The following is a 17,103-nucleotide window of genomic DNA, read 5'->3' as shown; positions in this document are numbered from 1 at the left end:
GAAATGTACTTCTGTGATGTTAATGCATTTCTGTTCATAATGAAAGTGGCAGTGACATGATTTCTTTTGTTTTAAAGTAACTTTCTGTAGCACAATGTAATTTGCATCGTCAAGAGTTATTTCCCATGAGTTATGCCCATGATATCCTAACTCCACTGAAGTAACTGGCTACCCATCTCCTATCTGAATTCTGTGGAAGGAAATACATTTTTAATATGTATCAAACAAGAGGTTAAACTCAGATGTCAAGTGTCCCATGTAACTTGAGCTGGAATTTATTGGAGCTGATTGTATTTTGGAAGAAAACTCACAACAGCCTTCTAAATCATTGCAGGTGTGTGGCTTATTCTGAGTCAGTCTGAGTATCAGCAGCTAAATCAAACCCTGATGCTGTGCTTTGTGGGAATATCTCCCCGTGGCCTCCTAGAGAAGAGCTGCTGTCTGTGCCTTTGGGCAGGGAGAGCCCCAGAAAGCCACAGCAGCTGCTGCCTGCTCAGGTGTTGTGGAGCAAGAGCTGCCCAAACCTGACTGTGCTTCTGTGCAGCCCTGTGTGAGTCCAACCCTCCCTGTGCTGCTGCAAATGTGGTGCCCTCTCTCCTGCAGGTTGGGCCTCCTCCTGGTTGCTGGATTCTCAGCTTGCATGGAAGCTGCTTCCTTACAAAGGAACAGAATAGCATTGCTAGAGCATCTCCCAAGAACCTGTGGCTCCTCACCTGGTGGAAATGGCCTCTAAAGCTCTTGGCTTGTACAGAATTTCTCCATTGAAATGCATGTAAGCCTGCAAAAAATGAGCTGCTCCTTGTTAACAGAAATTAATTAGAGTCATATATAAAAAGGGCAGTATTAAAAGCACTGTAATAGTACATTTATTTCTACTGCAAGTTTTCTCTAGAAATGTAAAAGTAAAATGGAAAAACTGGTTTCTTGCTTGGTGATTTTTGGGATGTGCTAAAAATCTGAATGACTATAATTGATGAGGTGTTCACTGAGACTGCCTGGATTGTATTGATTTAAGGTTTGCTTTTATGAACCACTTAAAAGAGTCTTAACTCCTTTGCTTAAGTCTTTGGAAACTCTGCTTTTGGCACAGCCTTGCAAAATGCAAGTTCTTGGGTAGGTGACAGTGAAATGGAAGCAGGGAAAAAATGTTTACTATAAAAAACCCCAAACCTGACAGCCTTCTGGAATAAAATCCATTAAAACAGGGAATTCCTTATGATTTTGCAGATTAATTGTGATCTTTGGAGTGTCTTAGTCTTGAAGTGATTGCTGTGTGTAGTGTCATTCCTATCTCCCACACTGTCCAGATGTGTTGGGATAACAGTGAACCCCTGAGCAGTGCATGTTCTGTGACTCAGGGAAGAGACTCATTAAAGCTGGGGCTTGATTGAGTTACTGTCCTGTGAGGATGCACGGCCAACCTCTGTTGGAAAGATGTTCCTACAACTTCTATTCAGCGTAATTCTAAATGCATCAAGCAATAAAGTTTCCATCATGTCCCTTCAGAGACCGAGTAGGACCTTACTGTAAGGAAGCTTTTTTTCTGGAATTCAGCCCAGTGTTTTGGTTTGGGTTTTTTATTTCCATTATACGCTTCAGGTTTCACTTTTCCAGCACAGGTGAAGTGCCCTCCCTTCCTGTTGCTCGCAGACCTTCCTGGCTGAAGATTAACAAGGATCAGGTTCCAAGGGGAAATGGTGTCTGGGAAGCAGGGAGGGATTGCTGGGGTGTCAGTGCATGGCAGGTGCCAGCTGGGATGCAAAGTTTGGGGAGCAGGGAGGGATTGCTGGGGTGTCTGTGCAGAGCAGGAGCCGGCCGGGATGATCCCAGTGGGTGTCCTTGGATAATGGCCTAGTGACCAAACACTAACAGAAGGCATTTGGCAAATATAAAAGGAATAGAATAAGACCCCCATTGCGTTTAACCCCAGGAAGATCCCCCTCAGCTCAGGAAAGATACTGAAGTGCTGGAGCAGGTCCAGAGAAGAGCGAGGAGGTTGGTGAAGAGACTGGAGCACAAGCCCTGTGAGGAGAGGCTGAGGGAGCTGGGGGTGTTCAGTCTGGAGAAGAGGAGGCTCAGGGGGGACTTCATCACTCTCCACCCTGACAGGAGGTTGTCACCAGGTGAGGGGTGGCCTTTTCTCCCAGGGAACCGGCAGCAGGACAAGAGGGCATAGGCTTAAGCTCTGCCAGGTGAGGTTTAGGTTGGATATTAGAAAGAAATTCTTTCCAGAGTAATCAGGCATTGGAATGGGCTGCCCAGAGAGTGCATCTCCATCCCTGGAGGTGTTTGAGACTGGATGTGGCACTGAGTACCATGGGCTTGTGATCACAATGGGGTTGGACCAAGGGTTGGACTTGGTGATCTTGGAGGTCCCTTCCAACCCAGTTGATTCTATTCTATTCTATTCTATTCTATTCTATTCTATTCTATTCTATTCTATTCTATTCTATTCTATTCTATTCTATTCTACACCATGCCATGCCATGCCATTCTAGTCCTTTCTGTTCTAGCTGGTGAGGGGCTGCCTGGCCTCGCCAGTGTCCCGGTGTCCCGCTGTGTGTCCCGCTGTCCCGGGCCGTGTCCCGGTGTGTATCCCGTGTGTGTCCCACTGTCGCGGACCGGGTGTCCCCGTGTCCCGGTGTGTGTCCCGCTGGCCCGGGCCGTGTCCCGCTGGCCCGGCCGTGCCCCGGGCCGTGTCCCGGTGTGTCCCGCTGCCCCGTGACCCGTCGGTGCCGCCCCCGGCCGTGCCGTGCCGTGCCGTGCCGCGCGGGGCGGGGCCGTGCAGAAAGATGGCGAACGTGCAGCTGCAGTTCCAGGCCAGCGCGGGCGAGGCAGACCCACAGAGCCGGCCCCTGCTCGTGCTGGGGCAGCTGCACAACCTGCACCGCCTGCCCTGGGCGCAGCTGCGGGGGAAGCTGCAGCCGCGGGTCAGCGAGGAGGTGAGCGAGGCCGTGCCCGGGGCACCGAGGGCCCCACCGCCCCGGGCCGCGTGTGCGCCGGGCCGCGGACTGCGGGGTGCGCATCCCCGGGGACCGCATCCCTGGGGACCGCATCCCTGGGGACTGCATCCTTGGGGGTCCGCATCCCTGGGGACCGCCGCGTCCCCATCCCTGGGCACCCTGCCCGCATCTCTGGGGACCCGCATCCCTGGGGACCGCCGTGTCCCCATCCCTGGACACCCTGCCCGCATCTCTGGGGACACGCGTCCCTCGGGACCGCCGTGTCCCCATCCCTGGGCATTGCCGTGACCCTGTCTCTGAGGATCCGCATCCCTGAGCACCCGCATCCCTAGGGACCGCCGTATCCCTATCCCTGGGCATTGCCATGTCCCCATCCCTGGGGACCCGCATCCCTGGGGACCCGGCCTGCATCCCTGGGCATTGCCGTGCCCACATCCCTGCGGACCGCCGTGCCCGCATCCCGGGGAGCGTCAGCGGGGCCAGCCGAGCCTCTTGCTGCGACCGGAGCAGCCTCTCCCGGCGTGGGGAAGGCGCTTTGTCCCCTCGGAGGGGCCACCATTGGCCTCCTCCCTTCGGACCTGTGTGCTGATGGCTTGTGGTGAAATGATGGGCGTCTTTGCATTGCGGCTTTTGGGTCGCTGCATGTTTGGCAAAAGGGTTTTTTTCCTTGCAGGGCTTCACCAGGCTCTGATGGCAGTATTCCCCTTCTTGGTTTTGTTTGGTTTTAATTAAACTGCAGTGTGAAACAATAATTTAGGGCTAGCAGTCAGTCCTGCTGTTTATCACTAGAAAACTGCCTCAACTTAAAAATGCTCTGAAGCAGCCTGTGCCCTGGATGGTGTGCTTTTAAACTGTGATTCCTATGGCTTAGAACTGATGCTTCTAAAGGAAAATGCTTTTGTATTTTCTGATTACTAAACAGGTTTGTCAAATTTCCTGTTTCTTTCCACTCCACAGAGGTTGTTGCACTTAAAACATGCACACAGTTTCTTTGCTTCCAGCACCTAAAATCCTGTCATTAAAAGAGTGCCTGCAGTGGGAACGAGATGGGAAGGAAAGTCTGACAAACAGTTCTTCATCTTTCAATTCTTTTGCCCCCCAGGTATGGCAGTCTGCTCTGAGCACCCTGAACCCCAACCCCACAGACAGCTGTCCCCTGTACCTCAACTACGCCACGGTGGCGGCGCTGCCGTCGCGGGTGAGCCGCCACAACAGCCCGTCGGCCGCGCAGTTCATCACCCGCCTCGTCAGGAACTGCCTGCCCGGCGGGGTCAACAGGTGCATCCTCGTAAGTGGCTCAGAAATGTCTCTGTTTGAGTGTTTTCTCGACTTTTCCCAGATTTCAGCCATCTCCAAGGAGACTGCAGGTGGACAAGTTTTGCTTGATGGAATGACGCTGACATAAGTGGGTTTGCACTGACACGTGAGCTGTGATGGCCTGTGCATGCTCAAGCAGTTGAAGGGAATTAAAGCTGGGTTTCTGTGGATCTTCTTCCACTAGGAGTGCCCATGCAAAGTGGCTTTTTCCAAACTGGAATTTATGATGTTAGCTTTGGGAGATTGATGTAGGGTGCTACGTGCACATCACCCATTAAAGGGGCTTTGTTTGTGTTATTCAGTGGGGTTTAATAGTCTTGATGCAAACTAGTGCTCCAGTGTGAATCCTTTGCAGGACAAGCTCGTGGTCATCTTCTGTATGAGCCTGATGAATTTATTTGTTTCTGTGACTTCTCCAGATTGTATCAGATTTCCAGGTTGTTGGAGAAGACTCATACAGTTGGTATTGGTAACAATTTAATTATAGTCTTCTCTTAAAAAACTCATTTGCAAGGGTAATAAGTCTACTTAATTTTTACCCTTGTTAATTCAAAAATGTTTAGCTAAAACTGCTTTCCTTTGGTAATTTCTGTAATGAACTTCAGAAAAATTATTCTCCCTGTTAAAAAGCTTTTGGGTTAATATTAGCCACATTCTCATATAATTTGTCTTTGTTTCATTTGTTTCGAGCACGTATTGGTGGTTCCCATGCTTTTTTTTTGTCTTGATCTGTTGGCTAACCTGTGTTAATTGCAGTAGTATAATTAAAGCAGTCTAGTTGCCTGACAAGGAGCTAATTCCCACATAGTCCAGCAGAGTAATTCATTTCCATATGGGAATGGAGCAGTTCAGTGTGTGTCTGTTCATTCAAGCACATCTTGACTCAGCGACTGGTTATTTCCCACCTCTTTCATTCCCTCTTCACCAATGACCCCCCCCCCCAGGTAACAGCTCCTTTCCAGCGCAGTCTCCCCCCTCCCTGGGGTTGTCTGACGTGTTTCCCTGCTGGCTGCTGTTCCAGATGGTGTGTGAGAGGTCCGAGGTGTTCGCCTCTGCCTGTGCCTTGGCCCGGGCGTTCCCGCTGTTCACGCACCGCTCCAGCGCCTCCAGGCGCACCGAGAAGAAAACTGTCACGGTGGAGTTCTTCCTGGTGGGACAGAACAACGGACCAATAGAAGTGGCAACCCTTAAAGTAAGATTTTTGGGGGTTTCTGTCATTTTTTCCTGTGATTCCCTGAGGTATTTTTTTCCTTCAGTTTGTTGCATGCACAAGTGCATCTGTCTCAAGCTATATATGAAGTACGTGCTGTATCTACAGTAATAAATTATCCTAGGTCAAAGTTCCTTGGAACTGATCAGTTCACAGCACCTCTGAGGACAAATACTGAACTATTACTCATAGTAATATTGAAATATTACTACAGCAAAGGCTCGAGATGTTACTCAGCATTCAGATTTCAGAGGTGGAAAACACCAAACAAATGGCACAAATAAGTATGTCTATGATAGATGCAAAAGGTGCATTTTTAGCCTTTAACATTGCATTGCCACAGTGTGTGGGCTTCTCACTTTCTTCTGCCCAGGCAAAATCCATATGGGATTGTGCAGGTGAATATCACAGTGAAGTCACTAAAAGTTGCTTATAAGGGATTACCTTTGGCCTCTGCTGTTTCTGCCTGAGGTACCTCTTTGACTGAGTTTTTCTGGTGGAACTGTAGCCAGAAACAGGACCCTAAAAACGAAACAGCTTAGAGATGAGCTCTACGTAACAGCTCAATATGTCTAAGTCATCTTTCAATAGCAGAGAATAAAAGACTGTTTACCTTACACCTGACTACTGCAGAGAGGACACTTCACATCAGGTAACTTTTAGCCTGCTAAGTTGTTCCTCTTCAAGATCCATAAACTTCAAGGCCGTTCCAAGATTTGCAGTTAAGATGTTAGGGAGTTCCCTGTTCAGTGCTCCAGGTTTTGTGCTGCAGTAGAGAGTGATGCTGCCTTAGCCGACAAGTCAGTGAGGTTATACAAATGCCTTAAAAGTTTGGGCAATGGATTTGACAAAGGATGTGGTATTGCTGCATCTGAAATTCCCAGAATTGTAGCTTTAGAGTACTTCTTTTTCCCTGTCTTTTCCTCTGTTCTTGGTCCTTACTCTGTGAACTGATTTGTCTCCAGACCAGTTTTCAGGAAGATGGCAAAAACAGATGTGCTGTGAGTGCAACTGTTGATCACTCAATTTTTACATGCCCCAAATCAGAAAAAGCATAACTGGTGTCAAAAATAGTTCCTTCAGACAGGTAGATTCCAAACCACTTGGGTTATTTTTAACTCCAAACTGAGTTTGCACCCCTTAAATTCAACCAGCACCAGGCAGCTCTTGCAGAACATGGAAGAGGCATGTGGTAGGATGTTTTTCTCTAAACCTCTCCCTTGGCTCTTGTATTTTACATCTACTGCACTGTCCAGGTTATTTTATGGTGAGGACTAGCAGGGATTGTCATAGTTTTACGAGGCACTTATTAAAGGCTGTCATTGTCCAGGTACTCTGGAGTACCCTGGAAACACAAACACAGGCACAAGCTTATTTCTAAGTCCTGCTGTTCCCCTGGACTTGGCCTTTGGGTTGGAGCACCTCCATTGACCTGCATGGCCCTGAGGGGGAGTCAGTCCAGACCCAGCTTGGCTCCTGAGGACGTTCTTATCCCTTCAGGGGAAAGTGAAGCAATCAAAAGTAATTGTAGGGAATGGGGCAGCATTCCAAAGCAAGACAAGATTTATGAGTCTGCTGGCATACAAAATGTGTGGAGTCCTTAGGTTGATGTGGCCAAGCCAAACTTGAGGTACCTCAGCACAAGTGGCTGTTCAGCCCGTCAGATTCCTCTGACTCCCATGCTGACCTGCCCATCTGCTGTGTGTGGTCTCCTGTGCAGTGTGGCTACTGCAAAGCTTGCACAGAGTTTCCCCCAAGTCTTACAGTTTCAAGTTGTTGATTCAAGGGAGTTAAAAGTTGAAGCTTGGTGTCTGGTGTCCTCATTGTGCTTTTTTTTTCCAGAAGGAGCCTTCTTTAAGGAAACAGCCTTAGCATCCTCACTGTTGACCATTTTGATTCTGTCCACTCTTGCCTAGATAAGTCTTTACTCAGTCCAGGTGAGGGTCAGTCCCTTTTGCCACAGGAATGAGGAACCAGATGCAGCATGTTCTGCACAAATATGAAACTCTCCACGTTCCCCATGGACCTGCCATATACACTGTCTTTCTTTAGTAATCTTTATTGCCCTCAGCCACTGTGCCTGACATGTAGAAACTCTGCATTTCCCATGTTGTAGATTACACAATCTCTTCAGCTTTCCAACCTGAGCAGCCCATAAGCTCATTGTGACTTCCTGAATTAGCTTCCTCTTATCTCTCTCCTCCAACTCACATTGCCTTCCTGGTCTCCCTTTGATAATGGAGAAGGCTACTAATTTTGCAATGTCAGCTCACTGGGGGAGGGAATACAGTTGCTCAGAAATTAAGAGCACGTGGAAAAGTTTGACAATACAAAAAATACTGGTTTGCTTGGTTGACATTATTGAATCCTGTGCAGTGCCCGTGGTGGCTGCAGTTAAACATTCATGTGCTCCAGAGGAGCCACACATCTGGTGTTGGCTGCAGAGCTTTGCCAAGACCCAGCCAAGCCAAGGCCCCTTCTCAGGTGTCCTCACTCCTTCCCACAGTGCCTGGCCAGTGCCACCGAGGGAGTCAGGCTGGCTGCTCGCATCGTGGACACCCCCTGCAATGAGATGAACACAGACAACTTCCTGGAGGTGGGTCATGCACCTGATGAGTAAGAGTTGCTAATTGTGAGTCTAGACTACAGTCATCAAAACCTGCTGCTGCTGCCTCTGAGCAAAACCTGTGTGTCAGCAGTGGGAAGCACCTCAAACCAAGGATGCTGAGGCTGTTTCTTTGGCCTTTAACATTTCGTGGAACTTTGCAGAGTTGGAAGGAGGCAAAGTGAACAGCTTGGAGTAAGGACTGGGAGACAGAAGCCATGAATTCTTGGTTTGGTTATACACTGGCTTCTTGTCTTAAGCCTGAAGGTCGTAAGAGTTTCTGAATTATTGGACAGTTGACATATTTCCAAATGAGCTTTATCATGAAGATCTGGAAAGCTGTTGGCAATGAAATTACTCCTGTCTTACTGCATCATGGTCCAAGAGAGGGAACAGTTTGCCTTTACCTCTGAAGATTTCTTTTACTGGCAGAGCTTAAAGGTCAAATTTGTGTTTCATGCCATAATAAGTCAAGGATGTCTTGGTGAAATTAGGCCATTGGAAAACCTGCACCACTCCCAAAATTGTGAATGTTTGTGTGTGTATGCATGCCAAAATCACACAATCCCCTTAACTGGGCACCCATACATGTGGAATGGCAGAAATGTGTCCTGATGACTGACTGACAATTTCCTTTTTATTTCAATGATGAAGGAAATCAAAAAAGTTGGCAAGGATCTTGGGATTACTCCTACCATTATCCGAGATGAGGAGCTGAAAGAGAAAGGCTTTGGAGGTATATCTTGATGAATATTCCACTTTTTTTCTGAGCAGTTAATTGAAATGTTTTGCCATCTCCATTGCAATGTTTTATTTGCACGTTTTTGAAACAGTTTTATTTGCCATAGTATTCCAAGATGTTTTACAGAAAACAGCCACAGGTGCTCCCCACAGTCTTTGTTCCCCACCAATGGTTGAATTCTCTGTTTTCCAGGTATCTATGGAGTTGGCAAAGCAGCTCTGCATCCTCCAGCCCTGGCAGTTCTCAGTCACACTCCAGATGGTGCAACACAGACCATTGCTTGGGTGGGCAAAGGGATTGTGTATGACACTGGAGGACTCAGCATTAAGGGAAAGGTACAGAAACACTTCTCCTGCTGCTGCCTTTACTTACAGGGTTGTTTTCTGATGAAAATATTTCAGTTAATGTCTGCAGGAAACCAAAGTACATTTATTTTGAGTACACACTTGATCTACTCTCCTCCGTATGGACACAGACTATCAAGGATGAAGACCAAATGGGATCAAGGAACATTTTACAGAGCAATTAAATAGCAACTTGATATTTTGCCCTTTAAATGTTGCCCACTGCTAAGAGAAAGCCAGAAACAAAGATATTTAGTTTCTGATTTCAGGGGTTAAAACAAACCCCACTGAGTTGGCCTCAGTGTGAAACCTGTAAACAACCTTTTTACTTTTAGTTTTCTAACAAATTATCAGCAGAGGTTTAGTACTTTTGAGTTACAAATCCAGATCCACCAGTAAGCAGATGCACATGTTCCTTGTTTGTGTTACTGCTGAGCTCTGTCAAACCCAGAGTCACAGAAGCATCAGAAACACCAGTTCCAGCAGGCACTACTGTGAAATTCTCTTTTAAAGGAAAAATAAAAATCTGTGCTTCTCTTTAAACAGACTACTATGCCTGGAATGAAACGAGACTGTGGTGGAGCAGCTGCTATTTTGGGTGCCTTCAAAGCCACTGTAAAGCAAGTAAGTAAAATGTGTTAATTGATATCATGTATCCCAGCCTTGCCAAGGAGCAGTCTGGCTTTTGGATGCATTCCCAGAGATGGAGGCCAGTCTAATCCTGACCTGACACTGTTCTTAGTGAGTTGGAGCCACTCTGCTCTCTCTGCTATTTCAGGAAAACAATTCTCATCTTTACTGGGATCTTGAGAATTGTGAGAAATTCCTTGAGTGCTGATTTTTTTTTGTTAAGAGTGTTTCTTGAATTTCAGAGTTGGTTCTGTGGACTGAGTGGTTTCTGGTTCCTTGAATCAGGCCTTTACTTGAGTTATCCAGTGCTGATTTTGTTTAAGCTGTGGGATTTGGGGCAGCTGTTGTCACCTTAGCAAAGAAGGGGATGAGTGACTCTGGGATATGGGCTTTCCATGTTCCAAGTCCTGTGCCAGGTCTAATATTAACCTGCTGGGGAAATGGCAGTTCTAGTCTCACCAGCTTGTTGGTTTGCTTCTGTGGTCAGAAAGTTGTGGGGGAGCTGAGAAGCAGCCAGGTATTGAAATATGAAGAATTAAAAAAGGCATCTTGCACTTTAACAATATGAGCTGGGGAAAAGTGGCTGCTGCCAATAAAACTCTGCCCTCTCCACAAATCCAATGGCTCAGACTTGCTGACAGAGCAGCTCTTGCCTCCAAGGAGTATCCAAAGTTCAAAGAATATTTACTGCTGCAGATTAATGCATAGATCTGATAGCAGCTTTGTCCAGGGGCTGATCAGTGCCAAGTTCCCATTTCCCAATAGTTCAGCTCTGTGCCTTGGCCCTGGCAGCATGTTTGATGTGGAAAGATTGTAAACTACACAGTTATCTGCAGAGAATTAAAATTGAAAACAGATTTGTGAGCTGCATCTTAGGCAGAATGAGTACCTTGCCATAAGTAAGTGCTTCAGAGAGTTACATCACAGGTTTGCAAGGGACAAGAGCTGGAACTCACAGAGGGTTTGGGAAGAGTCTTGGAAAGCCATGGATGTTGTTCTTTCAGTGTTCAGGCCTTGTTTCCAGAGCAGTTCTGTGTGAGATTATCTGCTCTGAGACAAGTCCATTCACAGTCACAGCAGATGTGGGTGCAAGGGATCTGTCATTTCATATACAATTACTGTTACAATGAGTGAACTGGCAATGATATGACAAACTGAGCCTGGAGAAATCTCCTTCAGAATGGGCTGACTGTTTAATTTTACAGCCTCATGTAAGAAGACCTGTTAATGCCATCCCTGCAGAAAATGTGTTCAGTAGGCAGTGGGAAGAATCTGTCCTTGTTACTGTTTCAAGACTGTTTTTTTAAATGCTTTTGAGAATAAAAGGAAGCTGGAAGTGGTTTAAATGAGCTGTGCTGTGTCACAGAGACTGAAGTGGGAATTGGGTGTTGGACAGAAAGCCCAGTAGGAAGAGGGACAGAGGTTATTATCCATCCTCAGAAGGCACCTGCCTGTTGCCTGCTCTTCAGCAGTTTCAGTGTGATTCTACAAGGCTTTGGGTAGCAAAATTAAGCAGGTGATTTTTCCTAGAAAGATGCATTTCATCTATTGTGAGGTTTCCAACGCAAGGGAGAAGAGACAAACACTCCCTTAAATTTTTGAATTCTTTCTTGATCCTGCATGTTAACACAGTGAATCCTCTTTTGGAGAGCTGCAGGCAGAATGAGATGCAGGAAAAGGCAACTGAGACTTCTGGAAGCAGATTTTCACTTTTTCACAGTAGATTAACCACATGTCTCTCTTGGAGGATCAAAATTCAGTTCAGTCCAGTGAGATGCTGTGAACAGAGTGGGGGCTTTGCAGCACAGACAGTTTTGAAAGAGCAAAGGGTCCCAGGTGGAAGGTTGTCTCCCCAGCAATGCTGGCTCTCCACACAAGAATCTGCAAAGTTACTTCCTGGCTTCCAGATGCTGCCTGTTATTTTGAAAGGTTTCATGGATGCATTTGCCCTTTAGACTTCAGAGCTGATTCAGCAAGCCCAGATTTCTCCAGGCACAGACTTTTATCAGGAGATTAACAGTAAAACTGGCCCTGGTTTCCCTCAGGATTTGATGCTGTTAAGACTGACTGTCCCAGCTGAGGAGGAACTGTGTTAAGTGCTGTTGTCTCCCTGTCTGGTCTGAGGATCCCTCCACACAAGACAACTGGTGTATAAATAACAAAATCGTCATACATTTTAAAATACCATCCATAATTGATTTTAAACCAAAGTACAACAGGATGAGATATACCAAAAGAAGGGAGGCTGAGGGAAAAAAAACAGGTCGAAGATGCTGTGTGTGCATCCCAGCAGGAATGATACAATACAAAATCCTAATATTCATCTCTCCAAAAACCCCACCAGATTCCTATGAAATTAGCAGCATTATTGTCAATAAGTTGTAATCCCTCATTGATTTCAGTCCCAATAGATTAACTTGCTGTGAATCTAAAGGCATTTCTCTCCTGTGGTTGTTACAGGGTTTTAAGGACAATCTGCATGCTGTGTTTTGTCTGGCTGAGAATGCAGTGGGACCACGTGCAACGAGACCTGATGACATTCATGTTCTTTACTCTGGAAAGTAAGATTGTATCTGTCCTCCTCCCTGAAACTGAGAGCAAACATGGGCTTTGGTTCTGTTTACCTGAGAGCCATGCAGGTTGTGAACCTGCCCCTCATCAGCTTCCCTAAATACTGATATTAGTGTTTGAGACAGCCACAGTAATGAATTTTCTGTTGCCTGTGTAAATACACACAACAGGTGCCCCCTCTGATTCTATGATTCTATGAAATTGAAGTTGGAGAGCAGAAAAAAATTATTTGCAGAGAGAGTGCTCAGGCATTGGAATGGGCTGCCCAGAGGAGGGGTGGATTCCCCATCCCTGGAGGTTTTTCAGCTGAGCTTGGCCGTGGCACTGAGTGCCATGATCTGGTAAAGGGACTGGAGTTGGACCAAGGGTTGGACTTGATGATCTCGGAGGTCTTTTCCAACCCAATCCATTCTGTGATTCTGTAACATACACATGTATCATGAGCTGAAGGTTCCTTAAGGTACCAAAATTTAGGTGGTTTTTGTAGTACAACCAGTTTTCTGTATCCCCCTGCAGTGTGTTCTTAGTCATACAGGCAGGCTGCCAATTGGATCAGAATCTCTTAAGGAGAGAATGTGAGCCTTTGGCAGTAATTTGTAGAATCACAGCCCAACAAGTAGCCCCTGCCCTGAGGACAGTAGTGTCATATCCCTTTGCCATGCCTGCCCTCTCTGGGTGCTTGGAGCTGGGGAATAAGCAGCTGTACAGACTGGCAGAGTCAAATCAAAAAGCACATGAGGTTTGAGTCTGCTCTGCTCCAGTGTTCTTGTCCAGACAGGGGAGGCTGAACTTGCAGTCTGAAGCTCTCTTGTCCTAAATGCCCTCTCCTGCTCCTAGAACTGTGGAAATCAATAACACTGATGCAGAAGGCAGACTGATACTGGCTGATGGAGTAGCTTATGCATGCAAAGATCTTGGAGCTGATATCATCCTGGATATGGCCACTCTTACTGGAGCTCAGGTACTGGCACGGGATGGGTGGTGGGCAGGGGGTGAACCCTCCTGCTCTCTGGGCACCATGAACTGCTTTGCCTCTGTCCTGCAAGGCCTTGGGGAGAGGAGCCATCCTGAACTATTGTGCTTGATGGAGGCTTCTTAAACTTGGGCCAGAGAAAGCTGCCAGTAGCAACCCCAGCCAACTAATCCTCTGTGCACTGTGTCATGAGTGTATTACGTTTCTAACTGTTACTCAACCACTTTGGGGATTTTTGTTCTTTATGCAACTGTTGTGCTTTTGCATACTTAAAAATGTTCTTCTTCTGATGACATAAGCAGCTGATGTAAGCAGTCCAGTACTCAATATTTGCAGTTCAGTGGCTTTATAATTAGCAGAACTGATTTGATGACAGTGATCAGGAGTTTTCTCATCCATGAAATGGCTTCCACTGTAAGTCATACATGGAGCAGTACAAGGGTACAAATTTAATGCCATTATTTTTTGTCATCTCTTCCTGTTTTATAGACAGTTATATTGATGAGCAGTGATTCTTGTGGTTTGATTTTCTAGAGAATGAACTGATGTTCATGTCAAGAGGAGAAATGGTGGCAAATTTTAGAAGCATGAATGTTGCTTATATTGGTGTAAACATCAGTCCTTTGAACTGAATCCTTTCCCATCATTGTCCTGCTGGAAAACTGGTGTATTAGTGGCTTTTGGGGTTTATGTATTCAAAGGGAAGCAACCTTTCCAGTGAGTGAGGATGTTGTGTTCAGACTGTGTGATTGACCCCATTGTTGAGGTATCCTCTATATGTGAATGTTAGATTTTTTATTTATAATTCATTTCTGATTTAATTTTATTTATAAGGATGAATAATTGCAAAGTGATAGAGTTTGCTTATTCAATAACTATAAATAAATGTATTTGTGGGACAGTGGTTTGAATAGGACACACAAATGAAGACTATTTCACCACAGAATAGGTTTTCAGAAAATTTAAAAGATTCAGCAGTAACTACAATGTTTTGTAGCACTAATTTATTGTGAAATAACTCTGAGCCATTTTTTCATGGTGGTTTTAGATGGAAAGCAGTTCTTGATGATGAGAGGAACTAGTACAGAATTATCCTGCCCAGCACACTTAAGGTGACATTTTCCTGATTTTGTCTTTCATGTCCCTAGGGAATTGCTACAGGGAAGTACCATGCTGCTGTCCTTACCAATAATGAAGAGTGGGAAAAGGCTTGTGTTAAAGCTGGCAGGAACTGTGGAGACTTGGTCCATCCTCTGGTGTATTGTCCCGAGCTCCACTTCAGTGAATTTACCTCTGCTGTAGCTGATATGAAGAACTCTGTGGCAGTAAGATATACCTTCTCTTTTAAATTTCTTTATTACATAAAAATGTGTGTTTTCTGGACAATGTGCTGGCCTGCTGACAGCTGGCTGGAAGCTCTTCTGGGGGGCTGCAATCTTTTATAAGTGGGCCATATTGTTCAGGGCTTCAGGGTCTTTCCCCTGGGGCTCTACAGGCTGTGTGTCACTGCAGGGATATTTAGTGTGTCTGAAACAGGGTGGGTGCTGCACAGGTGTCTTTGTGCTGCTTCCCTGTCAAACGTGGCCCTGAATGAATCCACTCCTGGGTGGAGACTGTTCAGGAGGCCAAGATGTGTCAGAGTCTCAGATCATGCATAACCAGCAGAGATGTAACTGGGAAAGCTGAAACCAGGAAACAGAGGACAGAGACAGAGGAATTGCTCGTTTGAGAGTTAAAATGTGCAGAGAAGTTCCAAAAACACTGGAGAAAGGAGTGTGGGCAGAACAGGAATTGAGCAGGGCCACGCTGCTGCCAGGGACTGAGTAAAGCATTTACATCATAGGTGGTTTGTGACACCGCTTAGGGACATTCCTAAAGCTTTGAAGATTTGCATAACTATCTTCTGTAGGCAGAATAAACCACTGGCATTTTGTTTTCTTGCAAGACCAACCCCATGTTTGCTGTTTTCCCAGGACAGAGACAACACTCCCAGCTCCTGTGCTGGGCTCTTCATTGCCTCCCACATCGGCTTCGACTGGCCTGGGGTCTGGGTCCACATAGACATCGCTGCGCCCGTGCACGCTGTGAGTGTGGTCCTGGGGGGGCAAAGGCACCTGCAGGTGCTCTGAATTGTGGCCATCCAGTCCAGAGGGGCAGAAACAGGTGGAGGAGGAGAGTTCTTTGGAAAAGCTGACTCTGCATCTCTGCTGCAAATCTCTTTGGTTTGGTGGTTTCACCTGTTCGTGTTTTTCATTTCTGTTTTAAAATATTCCATCAGACTCTTTAATCAGCAACATCTTTATCATTGTAGGCTTTGACAAGTTGCCTGCTTTCTGTGCATGGCAGTAATCCCAGCCTTTCATTTTCACCCATGTTGTTTTAAGATGATTGACCAGAGTTGATCATCTTGCCTGCTGACCTTCAGCAGAGAAAACATGTTCCCTCTCTTGGGGGTTTCCCCTCCTCCCTTTGATGGAACTTGTGTGTATTCTTTTTTTTCCCTAAAAAACAAGCCAATTTACTCCCCCTGCCTCCCCTATTTTTAAATCCAGTTTATTCAGCTCATACTTCAAATCCATGCTCAGGCTGTGTGGAAGATTCCGTGCCCTGAACAATACTGGTGTAAATCCAGTCTCGAGTCAGTGTGAGCTGTTCTCATGTGAGTCAGACAGTGTGTTGGGTTAATCCAGCCAGGACAGATTCCAGCAGCAGTGAGGATACAGCAGCCCAAGGCCTGCCAGGGCCCCTGAGTGTTGCCTGTGGCTGCTCACCATCATTCCTCTCATTGATGAGTGGGTGAATTAAAACTAAATTCAAATCCTGTGACCTGAAGTGTGACTCGTGTGGTTCTCCTTCTGTTCTAGGGTGAACGAGCTACTGGCTATGGCGTGGCTTTGTTGCTGTCCCTGTTTGGAGGGGCATCTGAAGACCCTTTGCTAAACTTGGTGTCTCCTCTTGGGTGCAATGGAGACTCTCCCCCTGAAGACATGGAGAGGGACTCCAAGAGACGGCGCCTGGTTTAACGCGCCCCAGCCCCAGGGATGGGGTTACCTCACTTTGCACTGATCTGTTCTCAAGCAATGAAAATGTCACACATCAGAAATTGCCATTTTTTTTTCTATCATGATAAGATTTATTACTTGTTTCTGATAAGAACAGCCTGAGGTTTTGGGTTTTTTTAAATTATTGGTGCACGCAGTTGCTGAACAATATCAGTGGTGCAGAGTCCCGGCTCAACTAACTGTGTCAGGAAGAGGGCATGTCCTCCTCTGAGCTCCTCACAAAACCTAACTAAGTGCATTAATGCATGAGAAGCTCTCTCTAGTCTGAAGAAGCAACTGCAGCTATTGCTTACAAGGCCTTCTGAATTACTTATTTTATGTGAGATTTTATCAGATGTTTCTGCAGGCCCCTCTACATCTCAGAACACAGGACAAGGGAAGAAACCTCTGTAGACTTGGCTTATTCAGAGACAATTTAGCTTAGCAGCAAAGGAGATGTAATGAGAAAAGGCCTATAGTTTTAATAAGGTGCTGTTTCCGCATGTTTAATGTTTGTCTGACCAGTGAAATCAGCAAGAGGGTTCAGAACATATCTCTGTGTAATTGTTCCACATGCAAATTACAGAATGTATTCATGTTAAATGAGGAAAACAATAGAGGGACTGTGATTGAGTAAAATTGGTTTACAAAGCAGTGGCTTCTTGCCACTTAGTAAATTTATTATTATTAAAGAAGCTTACATATGC

The 17,103-nt window shown here is 46.1% G+C and overlaps 1 protein-coding gene across 2 annotated transcripts; it reads left to right on the top strand.

Moving 5' to 3' along the window:
- Positions 1-63: 63 nt before the first annotated feature.
- Positions 64-17,103, top strand: NPEPL1 (aminopeptidase like 1). Of its 2 annotated transcripts, XM_071572561.1 has the most exons (13): positions 64-334; positions 604-772; positions 4,066-4,251; positions 5,302-5,472; positions 7,997-8,086; positions 8,750-8,831; positions 9,030-9,172; positions 9,728-9,805; positions 12,272-12,372; positions 13,220-13,343; positions 14,504-14,680; positions 15,329-15,439; positions 16,220-17,103. In XM_071572561.1, exons 2-13 carry the CDS (start codon positions 767-769, stop codon positions 16,376-16,378), a joined length of 1,428 nt encoding a protein of 475 aa, XP_071428662.1. In that variant the 5' UTR covers positions 64-334; positions 604-766; the 3' UTR covers positions 16,379-17,103. The 2 variants fall into 2 exon arrangements, with proteins under 2 accessions (XP_071428662.1, XP_071428661.1); XM_071572560.1 differs by lacking the exons at positions 64-334; positions 604-772 and adding an exon at positions 2,784-2,942.

This window comes from Pithys albifrons, chromosome 18 (genome assembly GCF_047495875.1).
Source record: "Pithys albifrons albifrons isolate INPA30051 chromosome 18, PitAlb_v1, whole genome shotgun sequence".
Taxonomy (NCBI): domain Eukaryota; kingdom Metazoa; phylum Chordata; class Aves; order Passeriformes; family Thamnophilidae; genus Pithys; species Pithys albifrons.
The sequence above is the reverse complement of the archived record's forward strand: the minus strand, read 5'-3'. Positions and strand labels throughout refer to the sequence as shown.